Here is a 26,294-nt window from a genome sequence, read left to right as displayed (position 1 = left end):
TGCCAGCCCATCCAGTTGCTGTGCGGCTGCCCCTGCCCTAACAGAGCAGAGTGTATACAGATGCCAGCCACAGGAAGTCAGAGGACAAAAGTCAGAGGAGCAGCGGCCTAACGAGAGAATGCTGTATCAAAGTCTGGGTTAGATCAGAGGCTTTCTAATGCAGGATGCTTCTGTCCTTGGGGGTGGCTTATAAAGGACCTGACCTCATCCTTTAGGGCTCTCTGGCCGCATTTATCCAAGGACATCATTCTTCACTTCTGCCCCCCAAGGCCCATTCCCCTTATAGCTCCTTCAGAAAAGCAGTGTGGCTCCAGTGAGGAGGAGTCAGAGGGGCAGAGTGCTGCAAGCTGGAGTCTCCCCTGTGGCATAACTAAAAGTTTCCAGTACTTGGAGGAAAGTACTAGTTGGATAATGTGAGGGACAGCTAAAGGAACTGGGCTCAACCAGCTTTTGAAAGACTTCTCCATTTTCAAAAAGGGCAGCAGGATGCAGAAAGCTATTGAAAGAAGTCTTGCCATTAGCAATATTTATTACTGAAGGGTGGGATTACATGCAACTTTCCCCTTGTTCACTGCATCGTCTAAGTTTTCTCATTAAGGATGTATTTTCTTGTATCTTTTTTAAAACATTGGTTTTTAAAAGCATTAAATGATGTTGTTGTTTTTCAATCCAGGAAAAGTGGGGAGGGTCTTTGTAGACCATGCTTTAACCTGGGAGGGAACCAACTTTGAGGTCCTCACGGTTCCTGCCCAGGAAGAGAGTGATGCCCTCAAGCAGGCTCTGTCCCTAGGAGGACCCGGCCAGCCTCACTGGCAGCCCTGCAAACCCTCGTCTCTGCGGCAACTTGACGGAGTTTCCAAACACAAAGCAACATCTATTGACAGAGGCATCAGGCCAAAGCCAGCGGCCTCCGAGCAGACTGCGGAGGAGTGACCGGTCCCAGGGACACCCTACCACGAGGCCACATTTTTGGAATCTCTGTACACAGAACTCTAATTTATAGCTGTCTGGGATGGTCCTCCCAGACGGAATACATTTGTCCAGCTCTGGCACAGATGTGTTTGATGCATAATGGAAAATTAAAAGAGAGGTTGCAATTTAAAGCCATCGGGCAATTGGAAAAAATCTGCGCTTGCTTACCCACGTGCCCCATCCCCAAACCACACGGGTTTCCTCCTGGGTCAAGGAAACTGTGGCTTAACTGAATGTCATCACTGTGTAGAAGGGAATCCTCCCAGCCTGCTGCCACCCGCTGTGTCGGGGCACCGTGGTGAGGGCCTGGCCAGGGCTGGTGCTGCTTGTGACAAGTCGGTGATCCCTGCTTTGGGAAGCGGCATCAGCAGAGACCATGTAACCCTCCAGTCCTTTTAAACTCATCATTCCTGCAAGGCTCACGGAATGCTCTGTGTTCATGGGACTTGGGCTGGTCTACCACATGCTAGACATTGCTTGAAGAAAAATCACACGGACTCTAGTCCAGTCAGGAACAAAGTGAGTCAGCAAGAATCACTAAGTTCTCCCCATTCTCTACTTCCATAGAGCTGGAAGAGATGGTGTTCCCCATGAACTGAGGGAAGCCTGCAAGCCCTTCTACGCCTAAGTTTTAACCCTAGGGGGCCTAACCTCGCCGTGTCCCCATTCTCTCTTCTTTCCGTCTCAGCCACTCTTTTGCACTGAGACATAGCCTTGCACCTCGGCCAGCTTTAACACCAACAAGAAGCTGCCTCTTTTCCTTTCCTTCTCCTGCCCCTACTCTCATCTCCTTTCCCTTCTTCCCTGTCTTTCTTCCTTGAGTGTTTATTAAGAATCAAGGATGGTCCAGGCCAGATACTGGGCTCCCCGTCAGGGAAACAACGATAAAGAAGACACAGCTCACGCTTTGACAACCATGTAGAGTGACGAACGTGACACGGTGCAGGGACTGTGTGGCAGAGGAAGGGCCGCCTGGGACTGGAGCAAAGCACAGAAGCTGGCGGGCAGCACAAGCCATTACATTTTCATTTACATCTTCAAGAATGAGTTAGAAGTCACTGAGCGGGAGAGCTCCAGGCAGAAGCGAGGCTACCGGCTTCCTCTTCTTAGCTGGATGCAGTAGTGGGGAAGGAGATGAGTTGGGGGATCCGAGTCCGGGGCTTGAGAGGGGACTTGGAGCAGACTTGGACTAGCTGCTCACTGGCTACTACCTTGGAAATTCCATAGTGGGGAGGGGGGTCCTGAGGGGAGGGGCGGGGGGAGGGAAAGGGAAGGGCAAACAATCGGGAGCAAGAGATAAAGGCCTGAGCAGCTGAGGACCAGACAGAGGACACTCGGGCGTGGATGTGGAGGGCGGGAGAACCACTCAGAATCCCTGGACCTACTAAAGAACCCTGGTGAGTGCTGCCCTGCTTCCTGGACCAGTCCCAAGCCACATGCCTTTGGAACAATTACAACCAGAAATATAGTTATTTTTCCAGAAGCAGACCTTTTTATACAATAGCATGAGTTAGACTTTCGTGTTAATAATTTAAGAAACATTTATTGAGCATCTATTGTGAGCCAAAAGCCAGGATCCAGAGGTCAGGAAGATCCAGTCCTTCTCCCAAGGACCTCAGGGGCTCGTGGAGACTCTAATCCCAACTGGGTAGCCCAAGAGGGAACCCAGCCCTGCAGAAACAGCCCACTAGAATCCACACGAGAAGATTCTGGAAAGCATCGTTCCTTGTGCCCTTATTCCTTTTCTGCAGACAGCTTTGTGCAAGGCACTCAAGAGAATGTGATCAAATAGAATTATGGGGGCAAGAGTGTGTCCACTATTTAATAAGAGAAGAGAAGAAAAATAGAGAAAAAAAGATAAGAAGAAATAGGGAAAGGAACAGACAGTAACATGTAAGTTCACGTCATTAAACAGAGAATCATCAGGTACAGTTACAGTACGGCTCTTCACGGGCAAGTTCTTTCAGTGGCTAACCATATTCCAAAGAGTTTTTAGGACGCAAAATTTCAAACTGTAAGCATATGTCTTTAGAGAAAACAGTTTGTGTTCTAAAACTAAAAATCCAGAAGGCAAGACTGAGACCTGATTAGAAAGCATTTAAAGCAAAGTGGATGGACAAAAGTTTCCTTCAATGGCCGTCCGCCTAAAACAAGTCATTTAGCATGAGGCAGAGCTCATTAATGGATTTTAATTTTATTTAACTGTTTTTATTTCCACTTTCCTGGATTTGCTAATAAAACTAGAGTATTTGCTAAATACTCTATGAGGACATATTTATTTATTTATTTTTTTTAAAAAAAGCTTTTCTGAATTGCAAACATGGTGCCTTGGAGGACACAGTCTTGTTGGAGGGGGTTGGTGCTGAGAGGCAATGTGAATGCAAAAATCACTCCCAGTCTGCCAGCTGCCCTTCCTCCCCCATGCTAGCCAGCTGGATCACAAAGAGCAAACATATGCCATCTGCTCTATGGTGACCACGCCCAGCCAAAGCCCCTCTTTTTATGGGCAATAAACTATCCCTTAGGGGAGTTCTAGACGGCCCCTGTCTTATACCTGAGTAGGAACCACAACTAATGGTGCTCAGATGCCCCAGCCAGTTTCAGGCCCTTCTCCCACCTGGAGGCCTTTGCTCTTGCTGTGTCCTTGGCTTAGAATTCTCTCCCCCTCCCGCTCCCCCCAGCTGACACAAACAGCTCTTAGCTCTATGGTCATTCCTGGAGAAGCCCACCCTGGCACCTTCCTTTATAGCTCATTAACCTTTTCTACTTAAATATTTCTGTATACATATTTTCAATTAAGACCTAAGTTCTGTGAGGGCAGGGACAGGATCTATATTGCTGGTTTCCTAAACACCTTCCTCTCTGTGGGGCAGAGAGGACTTCCAACAGATATTTGATAAATGAATGAATGGAGGGAACCACTTAGGCTATGTTATGGCCTGAACTGTATCCCCTCAAATCCATGTTAAAGCCCTAACACTTAGTGGGGCCTTTGGTTAGGAGAGCACCAGGTTTAGAGAAGGTTATGAAGATGGAGACAACCTGATGAGACCAGTGCCCTTACATGAAAAGGCACCAGGGAGTTCCTGCTGTCTCTCCATCGCATGAGGACAGGCCAACCGGGTAGCTGTCTGCAAGCTGAGAAGAGACCCCTCCCCAGAACCCAGCCATGCTGGCATTCTGAGCCCCGATTTCTAACTTCTACAACAGTGAGTAATAAACTTCTGTCATTTAAGCCACCCAGTCTATGATATATTTTTTTAAATGTCGGCTTGAGCTAAAACTGGCTGACAGGAGCAACTGTGAATAAAGTTTCCCTCACAAGTCTCCAAGGGCCTAAGACCTCACAAGGTACTGTTTTCAAATTCATCTGTACCTGGAACACACTCTGGATACCTTGGAAAACACTGGGTGAACACACTGTTGAATGTTCCCAGTTAAACGCTTGCACAAAGGAAGAGAAAACAAAACTAGAGCATGTAGTGTAAGTTCTGTGTTTTCCTAAGCCTGTGGGGATGTCTGCCCAGTGCTATGCATGGACACAGCAGCTAAATCTATATATACTATGTTTTCTACTGGTAGGGACATAGGAATATTTAATAAGATTAAAGCAGTGTGCGCGCACACACACACACTGCACTTGAAATGAACACAGGATGAACACTGAGTGTATATATAATCCAGCGCAGTGTAGGTCTCTCCTTTGGGATGAAGTCATGATGCTGACTTTTGAAAATGATGCTCCAACCCGAGAATTTTCATTAAATGCTTTTAAGCTTATACTTGCTCTTGGTGGCAATTCTCATCCCAGATGGAATCACGTAATGAGCACTTAGGATTCTTGATCTGACTGTAAACCCCATTATGATACCCTGAGGGTAATGGGGTCTCATCCTTTTAGCAGGCGAGAGTCAGAAGCACATTTGCTCTGGAAGATGATACTAATTTTCTCAAAGAGGAAAACCAGCTCTGAAGGTTTCATCCTGTTACATGGAGAAAACAAGGCAAGGATTCAGATGGCACTTTCTCAAAGCAAAGATTTTACCAGAAAACCCCCCACAAAAGTGGAATGCCATATGACATGCCAAATGGCCTCTGAGGGACCTTGCTGAGGGTCCTCGACATCAGGACCAGGTGAGAGAAGTGGGAGCAGGACCGGTCAACACGTGGTGACAAGAAGGCCGTGTCGCTTTCTGATTTCCATATTATTTCCCTCATATAATTTTTTTTTTTTTTTTGGCTGGGGCTGGGCTTGAACCCACCATTCCTGGTATATGAGGCTGGCGCCCTACTCCTTGAGCCACACGTGCTGTCCATTTCCCTCACACAATTTCACAAGAACAAGCTCATGCTAAGAAAGACCTCTGTCAGGTAAGAGTACATGTTACAATCAATCAAATCTTAATTCTCTGCATTGGTGCACAATTCAAACTATAGAATGAGGAATGTTCTATTCATCTCTGGAAAGAACATCAGCCTGCCTATTTGTACCAGAGACACCGTCCTCTTTTTGTTTAGGTGTTATAAAGTTAACTTGCAGGGATCAACTCACTTTGCTGGGAGGTGGTTTAGAAGTGTGGGGGGAGAGAGGGGAGGCGGGGAATGGAAGTTTACCTAGGGCGAAAAGCTGGCTCTGAATAATTGAGCAGATAATTTACAGACAGACAGTGGAAAGTGCAGTGTGTTTATTCAGCGGTTATGCACGATGCCTTTTCTCTTAAAAAATAGAGGGAAAAGGAGGAGAGTAGGAAACAGCGAGAGTTAGGAAAAAGGTTATATCTGTGTAGTTTTCTTCCTAGGGCAGACAAATGTCACAGACTGCTTGGTAATGATTCCAGAGAACAGATAGCTCCATCAAGTGAAGACCAAATACATACAATCCACTCCACGGGAGTGGGGAGTTCTCAATGTCACCCTACCTCCCCTAGGGGGTAAGCTCTGGGAGGATAACAATGATCTTTCCCAGGCTTTCTGAGCTTCCTCCTTCCAGCATCTCGTATCCCAGGCTTGTCCCCTGAACACCCCAATGACTATGTGACACCTTGTCTATGTAGAGATGAGACATTAGCCAAGATGGAACATTAAACAGTATTTATTTTATAGCCTAATATTCTTCAAGGTGTTTGGCAGAACTACTTTGGAGCAGACAAACAGGATTCTTAAATATTGGCCAATAATAATGATCTTTTCCCAGTTACAGTTGAGAGAAAGACCAAAAAAAAAAAAAAAGTTTCAAGTAGAACTTGGGCTGGATTGCAACAACCCAAAACATTCTGTAAAATATGTAAAAGTCACCTTGGATGGAATCCAGCAGAAATCATGAAAATATGGTGGACGTGCTACAGAGATTTTTTTTTTTAATAGAAATTTTACCAGATCTGTTTGAGGTCAGGAAGGGGCAGCACTGGCCAGTTCACAGAGGACTGGCCAGATGAGGACTTGTGCAGGAAAATCCAGTCAGCTCCTGGGAAGATGCTGGCAGCTTCTAACACACCCCTGGCAGGGGGATCCTGCCATCACTGCCCCTGGTTCACAAGCTCACTCTTTCCCAATCACAATTACGAGGGGGAGGACAGAGATTGGTACACATAGTGGAACATCTGCCAACTGCTATTCCAGAAATTTTAGTTCTTTGTGTGCACAGAGTGAATGACAATGTCCTTAGACCGGGTCATAACAAACCCATCCTCACGTGCAGCACTGTGTTGTGGAGGAGCTGCGGGGGGACACATGGGGGTCTGAGGCGTCTGGGTTTGAATCAGGCTCTGCCAGTTCCTAGCCCTGTGGTCTTAGGAGAACCACTTGGCCTCTCTAACCCCAGCTTTTCCACCTGCAAAGCGGTAAGAATAAACCCGCCTCCTTAAGAGATCAAACGAGTCCATGTCACACACGCCATACAGGGAGAGCCCAGCGTTGGCACTGGGCTGATAAACTCGCTGAAGCTACCGTCAGACTGAAAGCCTCACTCCTGTGGTTCTCCTGCCACCTTCCTCTACTCACATTCATTTCAGCCCTATGCTCCCTCTCTCCAGACAGCTGGAACTCTCTTGAGTTTCCTAACCCTTCTATACCAGAAAGTCAGAGGCTTTTTACAGAAACCATGTCCTCCCCTCGTTAGTGTTTTTAAGACCCAATAATAGAAACATATGAAAAGATGCATTTATGAAAGAATAATTTAATGTAGGCCAGAGCTGTCCAATAGAATTTTCTCCAATGATGTAAATGTTCTCCATCTGTGCTGACCAATACTGTAGCCAACTATGGCCACTGAACACTTGAAATGTGGCCAGTGGGACTGACAAACAGAACGGTGCATTTCGTTTAATTTTAATTAATCTAAATAGCCTCACCTGATCAGTAGCACGACCACTGTATTGGACAGTACAGGTCTAAAACTCACTGGCTCAAGTCATGGCTCCACCACCACCTTCCATTAGTCTGTAGATTTGGAGCCTAGAGAGACTCGGGGACTCACACACAGGCCCGGCTCTGCCATTGGCTACTCCGGGATCTGGGCAGGGCCCTTCAAATCTTCGTAATCTTTGTACCTCTGTTTCCTCATTGTAAACCAGAGTGATAGTAGCTGCTATCTCATAGGGTGGTTGTGAGGATTAAAGGGATTAACAATAAAATATGCTCAGGAAAGCAGCTGGCACACAGCTTATATTTATATAGCACTTACTACTCATCTTCAAGATTTTGCTGCTGAGACTAATTTGTTAAACTGTCTCCTTTCCCAACTCACCTCCTACTTTTCCTCTGCTGTGAACTGAGCAGTAGAGTTCTCAGCATCTCCCCTGCCTCTCCCATATGCCTGAGGATCATTACTGTTAGCCAATATTTAAGAATCCTGTCTGTCCGTCCTCGCATTTCTGGAATCTATCAGGACTACATCTGACACTGGATTTAATCTCCCTGATCACAGACTTCACATTTTCCCAGTTAGTAGCATTTCTTATAGACCCCAATAGGTTAGAACATTGAAAAAGCATGGAGGTTAAAATCAGAAGTCTTGAGACAGATTATCTACCATGCCTGACTTTCAGCTTCCACATTTGTAAAATGGGAATAATTCGCACTATTTCATGGGATAGTTGTGATTCATTATCAGATAGGATAATGCAGGTGAAAGCATTTTGTAAACTAAAACATCAAATGAATATTAATTTGATTGTTTACATCAAATCTAAAGTTGATGTAAAGGGCTGGCCAATGTAACCCAAAGTAATTCATCTGTGACTGTAAGATGTGCTGCCGCCCATCTGGTACCCCCTTGTTGCTGGCATTGTTCTTTCCTTAATTCCTTGGCAACCATGACATGGCTTGTTTTAGTGATCTACAGAGCATCACGGCTGTGTTGTGACATTAACTGTCACTGTCAATATGAAAGGTGGGGGGTGGAGGTCATGTTCTCTTTTGTTACACATGGCTGGAGGCCCAAAGGTGATATTTTAGAATAACACAGTGAAGTGTAATGGACAATGGACAAGTGGCCTCCTGGCCATTCCAGAAACCATCAAGCACTAGTGTAAAAAAAGGGACAGGGCAGCGCCTGTGGCTCAAGGAGTGGGGTGCTGGCCCCATATACCGGGGGTGGCGGGTTCAAGCCCGGCTCCAGCCAAAACCACACACACACACAAAAAAAGGACTTAAAAGGTAAAATGGCAGCTGAATTAAGAGACCTGCCCAAAGCCAGCTAAGTGAGCAAGCCAAGAGAAGGGGTCCTCCCTGTCCCATTCAGAAACAAGTGCCACTTTTTGGTTTTTTATCCCTTCAGGTCACATCTAAAACAGTGGTTGTCCAAGTATGGTCCCAGATGAGCTTCACCCAGGGGTTTGCTGAAATGCAGAACTCAGCAGATGCAGTTAAACAAGATGCCCAGGTGGCCTGCATGCACATTCAGGTGTGAAGGGTGCTGGTCACCATAGCCTTCCCATTGTCTCCTCCTGGCCCCCCCACTTGATAGCACAGAGGCAGGGTGGGGCATAGGAGTCCTGCACTAGGGTCAGTGCACACGCCCCTGTTGGCCGGAGCATGCTGACCCTGCCAGGCACCGAGGGATTGGAAGGGGATGTGAGTAGGACTGCCCTCAAGACGCAAAGACTAGAGAGAGAATAAACTACAATCAAAGGTAAAATGGAGGCTAAAACCAGCATAGGTGCATCAAGATCAAGGGATGTGTCTGGCTCATCCTCGGATCTCCAGCACTGAGTGGGATGTCAGGCACCTCGAAGGTGGGCAGCCCTCGTTTGCTGAGCAAACTGATTGTTGAGGAAGGGATCTCTCCTTTCCATTCCATCCCCTTCATAAACTATGTAAGACACTCGCTGCTTTGCTTGGTTGATTGGACTTGGGCCACCTGCTTGCTTCCCCTTACCTTTAGGAACCTCTTGGATTCTAGATTCGACTTTCCCTATGTACTTCTAGTATTTAAATGTGACAACTACTAATGTTACTGAGTATTCACTATGTGCATGTACCACACTTATTACCTTAGATATAGTAATTCATTTTATCTGCACAAAGATCACAGATTTATGTTGGTACTTTTTTATGTCCATTTTACAGATGAGAAAACTGAGACTTGAAAAAGTTAAACTTGCCAAGGTCCACAGGTAGTTAATCATAGAGCCAGGAATACACTCAGGCAGTGTGATGTCAGTATCCTCCTCCCAGGCTTTGAATTCCTGGATGTGAAGTGCCGCACTGCAGGGATCTGTCTGAGGTCTACCAGAACCCCAGCTGCAGCCTCCACAGACTGGCCCCTATTATACACTCCTTGTTTCTCCCAGCAACACTAGGTCCTTCTTGTCCACCCTAGGAAGGCAGAGCACTGCTGCCCTCTTCCTGCTTTGATAGAAATCAAAAATGAAGACCATACCCCAGCGAGGCTGCAGAAATTCCTATCTGCCTTCTAGGGTGGTCTAGCTTTGGGGTGGACCTCAAAGAATATTATCTTTAGGTATTTTTTTCCTAAACCAGTCTTTCTGATAGGTGATTGCTGGGAAGTTACTGTTTAAAGTTAGTTTGAGAAAGAGGCAGAGGTGACCTCTACAAACTTCATTTGAGTCAAATTTCTTTCATTCCCAAGCAAATGAAACATTGTCTTTCCTTAAAGCACCTGTTAGGCATCACCAAGTGAAAACCCAAAGCTGCCTTACAGGCGGTGACGAGGAAAGGAGAGTAATTTCAAACTTGCCATATATGGCGTCTGACTTTCAACAATGAACGCCCTGCTTCCTGTCGGTGGGTAACTCGGAGCAGCTAGTGTAGCACAATGATAGGAAAACGCTGAGCGTACAACAACAAACCAAGGAATAAACAGTGCCCAGGGTTTTCTTTAAACCCACATATGCGGGTGGGTTGTAGTGTTTTATTTATATTGCTATGCAACGGAGGAAAAAAAATAAAGGTGATTTCAACGAAAGGCACAGGAATAGGCCGTGCTATCTGATTGCAGTGTCAGAATTTAGACTGATGTTGGGAGGGGTTTCTTGTTAGGCATTGAGCGTGATAACAGAAATTAATTTAGTGGGGTGAAAGGCTAGGCTTTTCTTTTGTTTTTAAAAATGCAGTGGTGAATACAGTCAGCTGCCCTGGACCAAGGAGGACTGTGCTGGCTCGGGAGGATCTGGTTGAATGTTTATACAACCAGGAGCACAGCCTAGGGAAACTTAAACCAAGCTGCCAGAGGAGGCTGCAAAACAATTTGTCAAGTCACAGATCACAAAACATACCCTGCCCCCTCTCCACGCCTGCTTCTGGCGAGTTTCTGACAGGAAAGGAAGTGCTGTCGCCAGAGGACCTTATACCTCAGAAGGGCAGGCACAGGAGCTGCTAAGGGTGTGTGTACATGTTACACTTTAAGTCAAGGCGAAAGCCAGTCCCTCCAGGAAAACTGTCCTTTGAGCCTTCCCCAAACTTCCTACAAAGACCTCCGACCAGGAAAAAACAACTTCAGAAACTAGGGTGGTGCTTTTCTGGAATCAGGTTCCCTCAGTTACAGTGAAGGTAGGTAACTCAATAATTAATCCCACACAATTGCTCTCCCCTAAATCATTAGGTACTTGTTTGGGTTTGTCCCTTTTTCTTTGGTTGTGCAGAGCTGCCCTCCACCCTGCCCTGCCATAGAACTGGGGGAAGGGAAGGTCCCCATATTTCCCTACTGTGCTCCATCTATGGAAGCAAAGAACAAACAGCTAAGTACTGATCAGGAGGAGACAGATTTAGTCCTTCAGATAAAGTTGACTACTGATTGTGCAAATCAAGAGAGCTATTCACACCAAGTTCTCTAACCTGAAGATTCATGAATTCACTCTACAGATTATTTATTGAATGCCTCCTCTGTGCCGGGTACTGTTCTAAGTGCTAAGGATACAACTGTGAACAAAACAGAAAAAAAAATTTCCTGCTCTCAGAGTCTTTTAAGTTCTAGTAGGGAAAATTAACAAGTACAGATTGAGAGTATGTTGTTCTCCGCAAATGAAGAAAAGCAGCACGTCTGCATGCTTAATAATAAATAATAATAATTAAAATTCTATGTATTAGGCTCATAGAAAGCTGAGGTCAGATACTTCACACATTTCCTCTGAATCCTGCTAATCTAGTTGAGGAAATGAGATCAACGCGTAACTTTATTACTCCAATTGTGCAGACGAGAAAACAAGACTCGAAGGAAGGAGAACTTGCTCAAGCACACCCTGCTAGTCCAAGGCCCACCCCGCTCAGGATCTGTGCACCCGCGCCAGAGGGTTTCCTCTGTCGGATGGTGGCACACACACCCCTTCTCTGCTCCCCCAGGGTGAATGGTGTGTCACTTTGCCCCCCTCCATTCTCCCAGGCCTTCCAGGGTCAGCTTGAATATCTCCTGGTTCAGGAGAACTTTTCTGTTTCCTCACCACTGTGTGATCCTTTCTCTGAAGTCCCTAATTAGATCATACATCTGAAAGGTCATGTCTAACCCCAGTGGCTCACACATGGAGGCTCTCAAACATTGCTTTGTGCCCACTTCCCTTCCTCACCATGTTCATGGTCAACAGTGTGAAATTTGTCACTTGGTGCACTGTCTTATTTTTGTGTTGTTGTTCTGTATGCCTTGGTCTCATTTTCTCAACTAGATTAGCAGCCTAGGGAACAGTGTTTATATTTATAAATTATTGTTTGTTTGGCAGTTGTTGAATAGAGTAGTTCTCAAACTTGAGCCTGGATCAGAATTACCTGATTGCTGGGTCCCTTCCCTAGAACTTCTGATTCAGCAGCTTTGGGACAGGCTGAGAATGTGCATATATGACAAATTGTCAGGAGATTCTGATGCTTCGGGTTCAGGGACCACACTTTCAAGGACCACTAATTAACTGAATGCAGCACAGTGCTTAAGAGTGGGTGGGTGAGTTTGAGTCCGATCTCTGCCACTCACTAGCTGTGTGACCTTGAGCAAGTAAACCCATTTGAGCCTCTGTTTCCTCATCTATAAAACTGGAGATAATAATAGAGTACACATCAGAACTGTTGTGAGGATTAAGTGTAAACATATGTCATGTGCTTAGCACTGGCCCTGACACACTGAAAACATTCAATAAATGCTTGCAATTATTCCTAAGAAGGCTGGCACAAGATCTGGCACTGAATAAATGCTCCACGCAGCCTAAGACTTCCTTCTCAGGGTTAAAACTTCTTTTGAATTTGTAAGCAGTGGGAGTGAAGAGTGTCACTTTATCATGACATCTATAATTAATAGCTTTTGAAATTAAGCTAGACCATGAAAAAAACTTAGCATAAATGGCCTTCAGAAATCCCTTTTCTGGAATCAGGTTCCCTCAGTTACAGTGAAGGCAGGTATCCCTATAGCATGCTGGATGTAAATACCCAGGCAGACAAAAGCCTTCTGGGGATGTCCCTAGAATACCTCCTTGACACTGCAGAAGCATGCTGAAGATGGCCCCTTGGCCTCTGAGGAGCTTGGAGTTGCTGGAGTCACTGGGCCATCTGGCCTAATGGGTTGGCAGATACAAGCGGAGACCATCATTCAATAATTAAACAGTTGCAGTCATAGGAAGATAACTTTACCAGAGCAGAGAGGAGAGCTACCTGCTCCAGCTCAGTGGTTTCAAATCACTCAGGCCCCTGATGCTCCCCTGCCCCCCAAGAACCACTTCACCCATAGCAAGACCTGTATTTTCCCTCAGGGCCTATCTGAGCAGTTACACTAGCTGACAGTCTCTTAAGAAAGCCCAAGAGAAAATGTGCAGGAAAGACAATTTTCAGATCTTGTCTCTCAATCCTCCAGGGTTTGGAACAGGGTATCCAGGGATCTAGTGATGGTCTAGCCCTAATCGTGTCTCATTAATACAGGAGACAAGGGTCAAGGCCCTATCTCTCTGTGAGCCATTAATCCCAGGAATGCTGTCAGTTCAATAAACCCCCGCAAAGTTGAATGAGATCATCTCTGGGAGCATTAGCATTTAGCATGGCAGCAGGCTGGCGATTGTGGGGAGATGCTGTGGCCCCTTGGAAGCCCCTCGGTTCCCCACCACCTCCTCTCATCCAGCGGTACCCTTCCCCAGAAATAGGCCGTCCCTGCCTCAATTTTCACTCCTACCCCCGATTTCCTGAGCAAAACCATCATAGCCAGGTGGTGTGTCCACACACTTCTGAGGGTTACACCCCAGGCAGCCCCAAGGGCGGGGGTTTCTCTCCCCAAGCCTGGGCCAGGCCCCAGCTCCAGTTGGAAGGCGGAGCGGAAGGGGGTGTGTGCACCGGAGGCTGCAAGGGAGCGGGGGCCGCCGGGCCCTGGGCCCCAAGCTCTCGGTGGGTGAGGAGGGGTTGGTACCCTGCACCTGGCGTCACCAGCTGGGAGATAAAAACCAAGGCGGGGGCTCCTCACAGAAGCACGATGTAGCTCCCCTGCTCATCGTTTTTCGGTGATCAATCTTTTCTCTCTCGGTTCTCTCTCCTCGATCCCTCCCCTCCCTCTTTGTCTGCCGCCTTCTCGCCTTCGCCTTTTGAACACCCTGCCGTCTCCCGGAGCGCGGCACCGGCACAGCCGCGGTCAGCTCCCCGGGGACCCCGGCCCCGCGCCCGCCGCCCGGCCCCTGCCCGGCCCTCCGGCTCCGGGTCTCACCCAGAAGAGCAGGTTGAAGCCGAGCAGCAGGTACTTGATGCACCGCAGGCCCCCGCGGAAGCGCCCCATGCTGCGGTCCTGGCGGCGGGCTGCCGAGTCCCAGATCCCCAGGCCCGCGCTCCGAGCGCCGGCAGCAGCGGGCGCCGGCGGAGAGGGGGCGGGGCGTCAGGCGGGGGCGGGGCGCGGGGCGGGGCGCGGGGCGGGGGCCTGCGAGGACCCCAAGCGGCTCCGCGGGCTAGAGGTGGGGGTGCCGCGAGGGTGTAGACCCAGCTACCCCGAGCAGCACGTCCGCGCTTCCGTGGTCGCACGGACCACCTACTTCCCTCCTGATGCGGTGACCGCATGCTCAACCTTCCTGCTGGCGCACCGCTCCCGCGGCTGGCCACTCTTTGGCGAGGAAGGAACGTGCACTTGGGACGCGGGACCCATTTAATTAGCGCCCTATGCCCTCGATGATGGTTGAGGGATAAGGACACGGATGTGCAACCGTAGGAAGGTGACTTCAGGTGGAAGAGATAAGGTCTCCCGAAGCTGGTAGGACCCGTCGCGGAGCACCCGATTGAGTGGCTGAAGATGTGGTTCCTCGAGGTCAGGCCAGCCCACAGGCCGCGGAGGCCGTTTCTGGGGGACCCTCCCTCCCGCCCCCCTTGGCTTCCTCTGAGGATTCTTACCTTAATAGGCAAGAACTGGAAGAAGGGGCGGGAGGCGGCTGCCCTGGGCCCTGACAGTTGCTCCCACCCTGCTCAGGAGGCCCGTACAGCGGAGTTTGGTTCCCCAGGTCCGGCTGGGGTCGGCTGATAGGAGAGTGTGGAAGGAAGCCAAGTTCTCGTGATCTTAATTGTGATGTGGAGATAGGAGAAAAGGGGGAGGTTTTTGTTTTGCTTTGTTTTATTAAGTTTGGCTGCTGGCGGGGAAATCAGGCTCCCACTCCCGTTGACTAAGTGTCTACAATATGTGGTGTCAGACAGTATGGGGGAGAGAGGAAAGTGTAAAATTCAGGAAGCTTAATGTGTTGATTCAGCACAACTTTAAGTGCCTATTATAAGCTAGGCATAGTAGCAAGTGCCGGGGACTCAGCAATGATTAGACAGCAGGGCCTGGAACCACAGTCTGGTGGTGGAGACAGACCTATAAGCTAAAGAGATGGGGAGGGTTGGAGGCCTCAAGGACACACATGGCCCTCCAGATCCCCGATGCAGCCCCTCCACCCAATCCAATCTTTACAGAACAAATCAGAAGGCCACATGCCCCAAGGCCACAGGTTTCCCAGCCCTGGTAGGCCAGGGAAGGCATGGCAAAGAAGACTGGACCTGACCTGGTCTGGAAAGATGAGTCTGAGCAGAGAGGAAGAGCAGTCCAGGCAGACAGAATGTGCAAAAGCACAGTGCTGGGGAAAGCAAGATGAGAACCAGGTGAGCCCAACTGGAGCAGGAGCCTCCTGAAGTCAGAAGGGGAGGTGTGCCAGGAAGGTTGAGGGCCAAATCTCAGCTTTGGCTCAGCCCAACAGCTTGCAGCACCGTGTTTGGGCCTCAGTTCCCTCATCTCCAACAGGGAAATAATAGTACTCACCTCGCAGAGCTGTAAAGATTAATGAGTTAATATTTATAAACAGCCTAGAACGGTGCCTGGCACAGAGTAAGTACGGTGTTACTGTCGGCCAGCCCTTCTGTTTCTACCAGATATCTTTGCCTACATCTGTGTCTTTGGACATTTGTTTAAATATCTAGTGAATTTTATTTATAATAAAATGAAGAGAAGGCAGAACAAGGAAAGTGCTGATTCTGATAATAAGGATAATTGTCAAACGCTGAAATAAAGACAAAGATGAAAGAGGTGATTCTTTAGCTTCAATCCAGGCATTCAATTTTTCAACTGAATAAGCAACAATGATATAATTTAAAGATATTTTGGAATTTTATGTTTCTAAGACAAAATATATTTCAAGATTACATATTCTATACTCTGGGAACAGAATCCCTATTATAACATGGGAATCTACTGTGCTTTCATACTACAATCTTAGCACACGTGTATTAGAGACAGATGGCTGCCTGCAATGTAACAGTATTAGATTTAGAATACAGACTTGTCCAGCCCTCCCTGTCACAAAGCTATGTGTCTTAGAAAAAGCCGACCTTTGACAGGAGTAGGCTAAAATAATCCTGTTTCCCTTGTAATTAGTTTAGGCTAATGGGATAGGAGTGGCGTCTACTGGGAAGCCAAATGATCTGTCTTTTTACTCTTGAAGTTGTTGGATCTTGATGATATACTTGGAGTTTCTGTCTTCATTTTCATATCTGCTTGAGGAAAGATCCAAAATTGAGAACAGCAAAGTGGAAAGTTAAAAAACCTGAACCATTGATGACATTACCCGATAAGTGAGTCAGCCACTTTGGGAGCCAATTGTAGTTCAGGCTTTTGTGTGTGTGCATGCATGTGTGTGCATGTATGGTGGCCGAAAGGCGTCCTAACTGATCCATTTAAGTATGATATTATATGAAAGTAGGGGATTATATTCAATGACATAATAAGGAAGTTAGCCTTTAAACTAATTGTCACTGGCATTGCTCCTTTCCCCCTTTTTTGCTGTCTTGAACTCAAACATGATGCCTGAAGCTCTAGAACATTCTGTGACCATGAGGAAAAGCCAAAAAAACTGCAGACCTGCCAGCCAGGACATTGTGGAACCAATGCACCAATGTTAGCCGTCACCTTCTTCTAGATTTCTTGTTATGTAAGAAAAATAACCCTCTTTTTGTTTGATTTTGTGTTCTGTTCATGTAGCTGACGATGTTCCTAACTAATAGAGGAAAGACAGTAAGTTCATTTCTGGATCTGCTGAATTTTAGATCTGGTGGGAAATCCAGATGGAGTGGAAATATGATTAGGATGCTAGAAAAGGTTTAGGTTTTAAATTTAGGGTAAAGATTTGTCAGCAAATGGTGATAAATGGAAGCCAGTGGTTTTCAAACTTTTGCCCACATATGCCCTAAAAGAATTATGAAAAAAAAATTCCCCTTGAACTTTTTCTCAATATTTTATTAGGAATATGTCCAAACATCTCGAAAAGTTGAAATAGTTGTGCAGTGAACACCATACACTCACTACTCCAGAATATGACAAACATTTTGCTTTGGTTACATTGTTTACCTGTACATTGGTCCATTTGTCAATCGGTATCATTTTTTATGAATTTACAAATGAATATTAGACATCAATGTCTTTCACCCCTAAGCTCTGGAACATGCATAAGATAAACTAGTGTTCAAATATTTGTTTATGAAATATTTGTTCATCTTATCTGAATGAAATGCATATATTTTAAGTACGTTACTTAATAATTTTTGACAAATTCTTTTGTCTTTCTAATCCCAAACCCAATTAAGGTAAAGAATATTACTATCACCCCAGAAAGTTCCCTTGTAACCCTTTCCAATTGATCTACTCTCTCATCCCTCCTAGAGGCAAACATTGTTCTGATTTTCTTTCATTCTAATTTTGCCTGTTTTAGAATTTCATATAAATGGAATTGTATAATTATTACCCTCATGCATTTTTAAGTTAATATGTAAAAGTATTTATTGCAAATTTGAATATTTTCAAAACATGTTGTATCTGATATATCGTAAATGCTGTCTTTTAAGAGTAGATTTTCACATCATTCATTTTAATGTATCCAATAGAAAATAAATGTGTAATCTTTTGTCTCATCTATTTTTTTAAATACATGAATAAGAACTTCTTTACAGGGTGAAAATTTTAATCTTTCCTTTATCTCCTTGAACTTATATTTCTATTCCACAAAATGTAATCCTAAAGTAATGCTTTTTTATGCTTGAAAGACTTTTCTGGAATGTCTTTTATACTCGTCTGAACAAAGATTACTGGATTTATTAAAAGAAATTTTCAGCCTGAGGCCATAAGCCTGTGTTAATTAATTTCTTCTAGATTAAGTTTTTGTTATAATTATTTTTAGTATACAATTGATTAGAATAAATAGAATTTTAAATAAATAGTACTTAAACATAAAGGTAAAATATTACTGGAAATGCATCTCTTTTTAAATTATTATTATTAAATGATAGCTGTGTACATTAATGCAATCATGGGGTACAGTGTGGTGTTTTCACATACAATTTGAAATATTTTCATTAAACTGGTTAACATAGGCTTCATGTCATTTTCTTAGTTATTGTGTTAAGATGTTTGTATTCTACTTTTAGAAAGATTCGCTTGTACCTTTGTAAGATAACCCTCCCTCTGGAAATGCATCTTTTAATGAGATTGATGGAGTTGGTATTTTTTCCTACTAGTTTTTGTATCCATGAATGAGTATTACTTATTGCTAGAACAATATTGGGCTTAGCATAAATTCCCTTAATATTTTTCATTGCTTTGATATTAATCCTGAAAAACTTCATTTAGAGAAATAAGTAGATAAAGATGAAAGAAGTTGTAACAGCAATGCCCATCAATTCTTTAAACTCTTGAATTATATGCCTCAATTTACGCACTGGTTCATCATCAAAAACTATTTTAGGCCAGGCATGCCTAAATCCCAGTGCTTGGGAGGCTTTTTTTTTTTTTTTAAATATAGACAGAGTCTCACTCTATTGCCCCAGGCTAGAGTCTCCTGGTGTCATAGCTCACAGCAACTTCAAACTCCTGAGGTCAAGTGATCCTGTTGCTTCAGCCTCCCAAGTAGCTGGGACTACAAGTGCCTACTACCACACCAGGCTACTTTTTCTATTTTTAGTAGAGATGGGTTTGGAACTCCTGAGCTCAAACAATCCACTGCTACACTGCCTTGACTTCCCAGAGTGTAAAGATTATAGGCGTGAGCCATCTCACCCAACAAAGCCACCTTGACCAGCTGCTTGGGAGGCTTAACGTGATGGATCTCTTGAGGCCAGGAGTTCAAGACCAGCCTGGGCAATATAACAAGATCAATTCCCCCCATCTTTATAGAAATATTTAAAAAAAGTTAGTTAGGTTACTAGGAAGACTGAGACAGGAGGATCACTTGAGCTAGGTTGAGGCTACAGTAAACTATGGTCATATCACTAAACTCTAACCTAGATGTCTCAAAAAACCCTAACCATTTTTAATCAGTCATTCAGCTAGCAATTCCATTTGGCCTCTTTTCAGTTTTAGTGAAAGCATAGAGTTGGAACCCTTCTCACTTATTGTCATTTATTACCAATATTATAGTTATTCACTTTCTCAGCACCTATAGCAGTTTTGCAAATTGGTAGCCTGGAACTTTTTATAGCTTGGGGAAATAGTCCAGATTCGGGATGGGTGAGAGGTCGCTTGTGTAGGAAGACCCCTGGATCACAGGCATATTCTCAGGCAGATTGATTCCAGGGAGAAATACACTTAGAAACTGAGGGTCTGGAAAGTGATTCTCTTACAATTGTTCATGTTGAAGTACCCTCTGGGAAGATTTCTTACAATCCCAGGACATGCACGCCTCAGAGACATGTGGCTATTTTAAGCCTCGAGAGTAGATGGTATGCCCACGGAGAATGTGAAAAGTGTCAAGAGCGGAAACTTTAGAACAACAGTATTTTAAGTAGCTGGCAGAGGAAATGTAACACTCTGAGCAGACCAGGAAGAAGTGACCAGAGACAGAAGAGAAAATCAGAAAAAAAGAAGTGTCACGGAGGCTGAAAGAGTTTCTGGGCACAGGGCGTGGCCCCAGTGCAAATGCCTTAGCAACAACAGGTGAGAGAATCCTTCATTAGATTCGGTGACCTGGTCCCTTAGCATGCTAACGACCTGGGTGAGAGCCCCTTGGGGAGATGGAGTGTGGGGAGGGAGAAGCTGGACCACAGTTCGGGGCAGAATGGACAGTGTGGGAGTCACATTATTTGCTCTTTCAAGAGGCTTAGCTGTGAGCAGTGCAGCAGGATGAGTGAAAGCAAGGTTTCTTTCCTTCCGTCATGGGAAAGATTTAGATGCTTTCATAGCCTTGGGAAGGTGCCTTTGGAGGGAGAGGTCAAAAGAAAGGAAAAGCAAGAACAGTGTCTCTGAAGAAATCGGAACCAAGAGCCAGACACTGATGGAGGGTTGCATTGGAGACAGAAAGAAAAAGGCGAGGATGGGGTTGTAGAAACATTTTGTACTCTATACCTCGTAATCCCACCGTCCGAACTCTCCATTACCTGATTCTGCTGCCTGTGGGATTTTCTACCTGTTGATCTTAGTGTCTTGTTCCTTGTGTGCTGTGTGATTTTTTTTTTTTTTAACTGTAAGCTGCTTATTTTCCCTGGAAAAATATGGGAAATTCTTCAAGTTTTTGGTGGAGAGTTTGTTCCTTCGCCTTTCGCAAATCATCTCAAGGCACTACCGTAGAGGATTAATGCGGACAGCAAAGCCATGTGAAGCCTGGCTGGTGGTGACAAGTTCTCAGGAGGGATTTTCCCCACGTCAACACCAAGATCAAAACATATCCATTCTGTTGTCTTTTTTTGCAAGATAAATTTATTTCTTGTCTACTCATATCTTGAGAATAGAACCCTGCCTGGGGAGGGGTCAACAGGTTTGGGTGGGGTCTCTTAAAAGGCTCTGTTAGTGGCATTTCAGGCTTTACTTCATGGACCCCAAACCACTGCAGCTATGGAGACAGAAACTCGAGGCAAATGGGGCCTTTGGCACCTGCTTCACTTCATTTGGCCTTTGTAGATTCTTTTCCTTTTGTGCTAGCTCAGCAAAGTGGCTATACACACACACACACACACATATTTTTTGAGACAGAGTTTCACTATGTTACCCTCAGTAGAGTGCTTTGGCATCATAGCTCACAGCAACTCTTGGGCTTAAGTGATTATCTTGCCTCAGCCTCCCAAGTAGCTGGGACTATAGGTGCCTGCTACAATGCCCAGCTATTTTCTTGTTGCAGTTGTTGTTGTTTAGCTGACCCGGGCAGGGCTTGAACTGATCAGACTTGGTGCATGTGACTGCAGCTGTAACCACTGTGCAATGAGCACTGAGCCAAGTGGCTATATTTTTAAACATGTACATGTTTTTTTTTTTTTTAGAGACAGAGTCTCACTATGTCAACCTCAGTAGAGTGCTATGGTATAACAGCTCACAGCAACCTCCAGCTTTGGGCTTAGGAGATTCTCTTGCCTCAGCCTCCTGAGTAGCTGGGACTACAGCGCCCACCACAATGCCTGGCCTTTTTTTTTTTTTCTTTTTGAGACAGAGCCTCAAGCTATTGCCCTGGGTAGAGTGCTGTAGCATCACAGCTCACAGCAATCTTAAACTCCTGGGCTTAAGTGATTCTCTTGCCTCAGCCTCCTAAGTAGCTGGGACTACAGGTGCCCGCCACAATGCCCAGCTGTTTTTTGGTTGTAGTTCTCGTTGTTTGGCAGGCCCAGGTCAGATTCAAACCCGCCAGCTCAGGTGTATGCAGCTGGTGCCTTAGCCACTTGAGCTATAGGAGCTGCCAACATTTACATGTTGTATCCAGCATCTTCGTTGCAGTTGAGAAGATGGTTCAGGACATCAAGTCTTCCCTGTTGCTAGAAAAAGAAGTCTAGTGTGCCTGCTATCGCAACTTTGGTTTTGATAAGCATAAGCAGGACACAAACAATGTTGGACTCTTGGGTTTGTAGGAGTAAACTTTAAATATTATGCTGCTGCTGTGTAGCTGTTGTGGAAAATAGTCTGTGGGCTCAGGGTTTCTCAACCAACCATTTCTTGGATGCCCAGAGAAGGAAGGAGAGCAGGGGCCTTGGTTTGCTGATTGCAAGCCATCTCCATGGTCACAGGTTGCTGGCGCTCATTTACAAGGTTTTTCCAGCAGCATTCAGGCAGTAATAACTTTTTTTTTTTTTTTTTTTTTTTGCCATTTTTAGCTTCTGGTATTTGCTAGTGAGCGGAAGGAATGCATACCTGCTTGTGGAGGCATGTGTGAAGCAAGAGAGGGGACTAGGAAATGGGGAAGGAGAGGAAACTCAAAGGATAACTGTTTCCAGAGGACCTTTGAGAACAACTGGCCTATTTTTATTTTCAGTTTTATAGGCGGTTGGGGGAAGGAGAGGATACAAATAATTCATTCAAGTCTGAGTTCTAAGTCTGAGTATTTATTGTGCCTCATCATTCATCCTCATTTGAATTATCTGAATTAGGAAAGACTTAAAAATTACAGAATAATAATATGGTCTATATATATATTTTTGAGACCAAGTCTTCCCTCTGTTGCCCTGGGTAGAGTGCTGTGGCAGCATCATAGCTCACAGCAACCTCAAACTCTTGGGCTCAAGATATCCTGTTGCCTCAGCCTCTTGAGTAGCTGGGACTACAGGCATGTGTCACCACCCTGGGCTAGTTCTTTCCATTTTAATAGAGATAGGACTCTCTCTTGTTCAGGCTCATCTCAAAACTCCTGAGCTGAAGTAATCCTCCTGCCTCAGCCTTTCAGAGTGCTGGGATTATAGGCCTGAGCTGCTGCACCTGGCCTGGCATAATTTTAATGTGATTTTTCTTGTTTTTAAGTTTCAACAGAGGCCCTAAAGCCTGAGAGCAAACTTACAGGTACTTAAGTTATCTGTATATTGTAAAGCAAGTACAGGATTGCCTGTTAGTCAGTCATCATATAGAAGAAACTTATTACAAGGAACTGGCTTACATGATTATAGAGACTGACAAGTCCCATGATTTGACTGCAGTCAGTGAGTTCAGATCCAGGAAAGCCAACTATATCCAGGTATAGTTGCAGTCTGAAGGCTGGCAGGCTCACGACTAGAGCAAAGCTGATGTTTCAGTTCAAGTCTGAAAGCAGGAAAAGATCAATGTCCCAGCTTAAGACAGTTAGGCAGAAGAGTTCCTTCCCACTTATAGGAGGGTCAGGCCTTCAACTCACTGGATGAAGGCCACTCGCATTATGAATGGCAATCTGCTTATTCAGTCTACCAATTTAAATATTAATCTCATCCTAAAACACCCTCACAGACATACGGGCATCTCATGGCTCAGTCAAGTTGACATATAACATTACCCATCGATCAGGTGAGGTATCATGTCTACATCTACAATCCTAGCACTCTGGGAGGCCGAGGCAGTAAGATTGCTTGAGCTCAGGAGTTCAAGACCAGCATAAGCAAGATTGAGACCCCATTTCTACTAAAAATAGAAAAATTAACCAGGTATTGTGCCAGGTGCCTATAGTCCCAGCTACTGGGGAGGCTAAGGCAAGAGGATCTCTTGAGCCCAAGAGTTTGAGGTTGCTATGAATTATGATGCTACGGTACTCTACCCAGGATGACAGAGTGAGATTCTGTCTGAAAAAAAAATTTAACCATCTCATGATGCAAAAGAAATACAGAACAGGTAGGATAAATTGAAAGCACAAAATAACATGGTAAATTTAGCATCCCAGTAACTTTATTAAACAGTAACTTTATTAAACATTAACAGAACAAATGCTCCAGTTTAAAAACAAAGTTAGATCAGATGAAAACAGAAAGACAAAAACAAATCCCAAAACTTGCTATTTATAAGAGACACATCACCTATAAAACATAGGGGCCCAGAAAAGTTCAAATCAAAAGAATGGAAACACACATACTAATCACAGAAATAAAGAAAGAGAAGTTGATATGTCTATATTACTATCAGAGGAAAACCATGTACCACTGTGGTTGATTAGAAGTGGCATGCATTCATCTCTTTAAGCTCCTCCCAATAAGAAGTTGAGTATATTTCCCTGTCCTGTGACTCTGAATGGACATTGTTGCTTATTTTGACCAATAGAATGACATTGTATGACTTCTCAGCCAAGGTCCCAAGAGGCCTATGGCTTTGTTCTTGCCCTGTTGGAATGCTGCTGCCACGTGAACAAGTTCAAGCTGGTGGGCTGGAGAGGCCAGGAGAAGAGCAAAACCTTCCCAGCTACCTGCCAGGTTATGTGAGCAAGTCTGCCTATAGCCAGATAGCTACCAGCCAACTTATCAATTGCAAATGGAGGAGTGAGTCCCAATGAGTTCAAAAAAGAATTGTCAGCAAATAAAAATGGTTGCTGTTTTAAGCCACTAAGTTTTGGGAGGTTTGATATGCAGCAATGGAGAAAAGATATAACAATGTATTCTAAAACCGCGGAATGTGCAGCCTTTCCAAACACACGTGAGTCATTTACAACAAATAACTTTGTACTGGGCCATAAAACACATCTCTACAAATTCCAAACAGCACAAAATCACAGAGTTCACATACTGGCAATGATATAATTATACAAAGACAATTAGAAAATCTCAGTTAATGTATTTGAAAATTAAGAAATATACTATTAAAAATAACCAAAATAAGACATCGTAGCGTACCAAGTGGTAATAAAAATCCTATGTTGAACAAAATAGAATGCAGCTAAAACAGAACTTAGACAATGATAGCCCTAAATGTATACGTGAGAAAAAGACTGAAAGTTAATGAAATAAGCTTTCCTATCAAATTTAAAACCAAATAAAGAAAAATAAGGAAAAAAACCTAAAGGAAAAAGAAAAACAAAGAAAGCAGAAAAAAAGGAAATGATAAAGCTAAAAGCAAAACTGATGAAATGGAAAGTAAGACCTCCCCGGTGCCTCTGACTGCCACTGCTGGGACCCTGTGTCATTGCCCACCCTGAGCATGATGCCCCCCCAAAAGGGAGGTGATGGAATGAAAGCACCCCCAATCATTGGAAGATTTGGAACTTCACTGAAAATTAGTATTGTTGGATTGCCAAATGTTGGGAAATCTACTTTCTTCAATGCATTAACCAATAGCCAGACTTCGGCAAAAAACTTCCCCTTCTGCACTATTGATCCTAATGAGAGCAGAGTGACTGTGCCAGATGAAAGGTTTGACTTTCTTTGTCAATACCACAAACCAGCAAGTAAAATTCCTGCCTTTCTAAATGTAGTGGATATTGCTGGTCTTGTGAAAGAAGCTCACAATGGGCAGGACCTGGGAAATGCTTTTTATCTCATATTAGTGCTTGTGATGGAATCCTTCATCTAACACGTGCTTTTGAAGATGATACCACACATGTAGAAGGAAGTGTAGATCCTATTCGAGATATGGAAATAATACATGAAGAGCTTCAGCTTAAAGATGAGGACATGATTGGGCCCATTATAGATAAACTAGAAAAGGTGGCTGTGAGAGGAGATAACCTAAAACCTGAGTATGTAAGTAAAAATTTACAGCTTCTTTAGATACTTGGGTATTTGTGTGTTTGTTTTGGGTAAAAAAAAAAATTAAAATAAATCACATAAAATATTTAATTTCACTAATGGAATTTTAGAATCGAAGGGCTATTTCTATCTATGTTGAGAAACTATTTTATTTTTAGGCAATCAAGGGTCATGGTGTTAGGCTATTTAGGATGTTCTCAGCAAGCCATAATTTACACTAATATTGAATGTTGATGTGACGATGTAGACTTCAAGTTTTGGTGTTAAGTCTGGTTTTGTGATGAAAAACTTATTTGATTTAGAGAAATGATTGAATATATGGATTTCATGGTTTTGAAGAAGTGATTTATACAAAGAAATGGTTTTCCTTAGGAGTTGACTAAGTTGAATGTACTCTTAAAGTAGATGGATCATCTTAATATTTTATGGCATGAAAACATGCATCATTGTCCTTAATATTGAAATGTGTTTCCTATTGCATTGTTAGTGAATAATTATTAGTAAAATTGTAACAAATGTTCCAAAATCAATTTTGAAGCTTTTGGTTTAAGAATGATTGATTTGTCTTTTATGTTAAAAAAAAGCACCTTAAACTATACATTTTCTCATTAATTAACATAGACCCACACCTTTCTCCACTCACAAAAATTGATTCAAGATGGATAAAGGACTTAAATTTAAGGCACGAAATAATACAAATCCTCAAAGAAAGCATAGGAAAAACACTGGAAGATATTGGCCTGGAGAAAGACTTCATGAAGAAGACTGCTGTGGCAATTGCAACAACAATAAAAATAAACAAATGGGACTTAATTAAACTGAAAAGCTTCTGTACAGCTAAGGAGACAACAACCAAAGCAAATAGACAACCTACACAATGGGAAAGGATATTTGCATATTTTGAATCAGACAAAAGCTTGATAACTAGGATCTATAGAGAACTCAAATTAATCCACATGAAAAAAGCCAATAATCCCATATATCAACGGGAAAGAGACATGAATAGAACCTTCTCTAAAGAA

At 44.2% G+C, this 26,294-nt stretch overlaps 1 protein-coding gene and 1 pseudogene across 3 annotated transcripts in view; one reads left to right on the top strand and one right to left on the bottom strand.

Moving 5' to 3' along the window:
• Positions 1-14,231, bottom strand: part of TSPAN2 (tetraspanin 2) — a 41,609-nt gene extending 27,378 nt beyond the window's left edge. For all 3 annotated transcript variants that reach the window (XM_003793829.3, XM_012807630.2, XM_012807629.2), the window contains exon 1: positions 14,093-14,231. In XM_003793829.3, the coding sequence (XP_003793877.1) occupies positions 14,093-14,161 (69 nt within the window). In that variant the 5' untranslated portion in view covers positions 14,162-14,231. The remainder of the gene's footprint in view (positions 1-14,092) is intronic.
• Positions 14,232-24,727: 10,496 nt separating this feature from the next.
• Positions 24,728-25,293, top strand: LOC100943346 (annotated as a pseudogene).
• The last annotated feature ends 1,001 nt before the right edge of the window (positions 25,294-26,294 follow it).

This window comes from Otolemur garnettii, unplaced genomic scaffold (genome assembly GCF_000181295.1).
Source record: "Otolemur garnettii isolate 467f Iridium unplaced genomic scaffold, OtoGar3 scaffold00073, whole genome shotgun sequence".
In the NCBI taxonomy this organism is placed as follows: Eukaryota; Metazoa; Chordata; class Mammalia; order Primates; family Galagidae; genus Otolemur; species Otolemur garnettii.
This window is presented reverse-complemented; position numbering and strand designations above follow the sequence as displayed.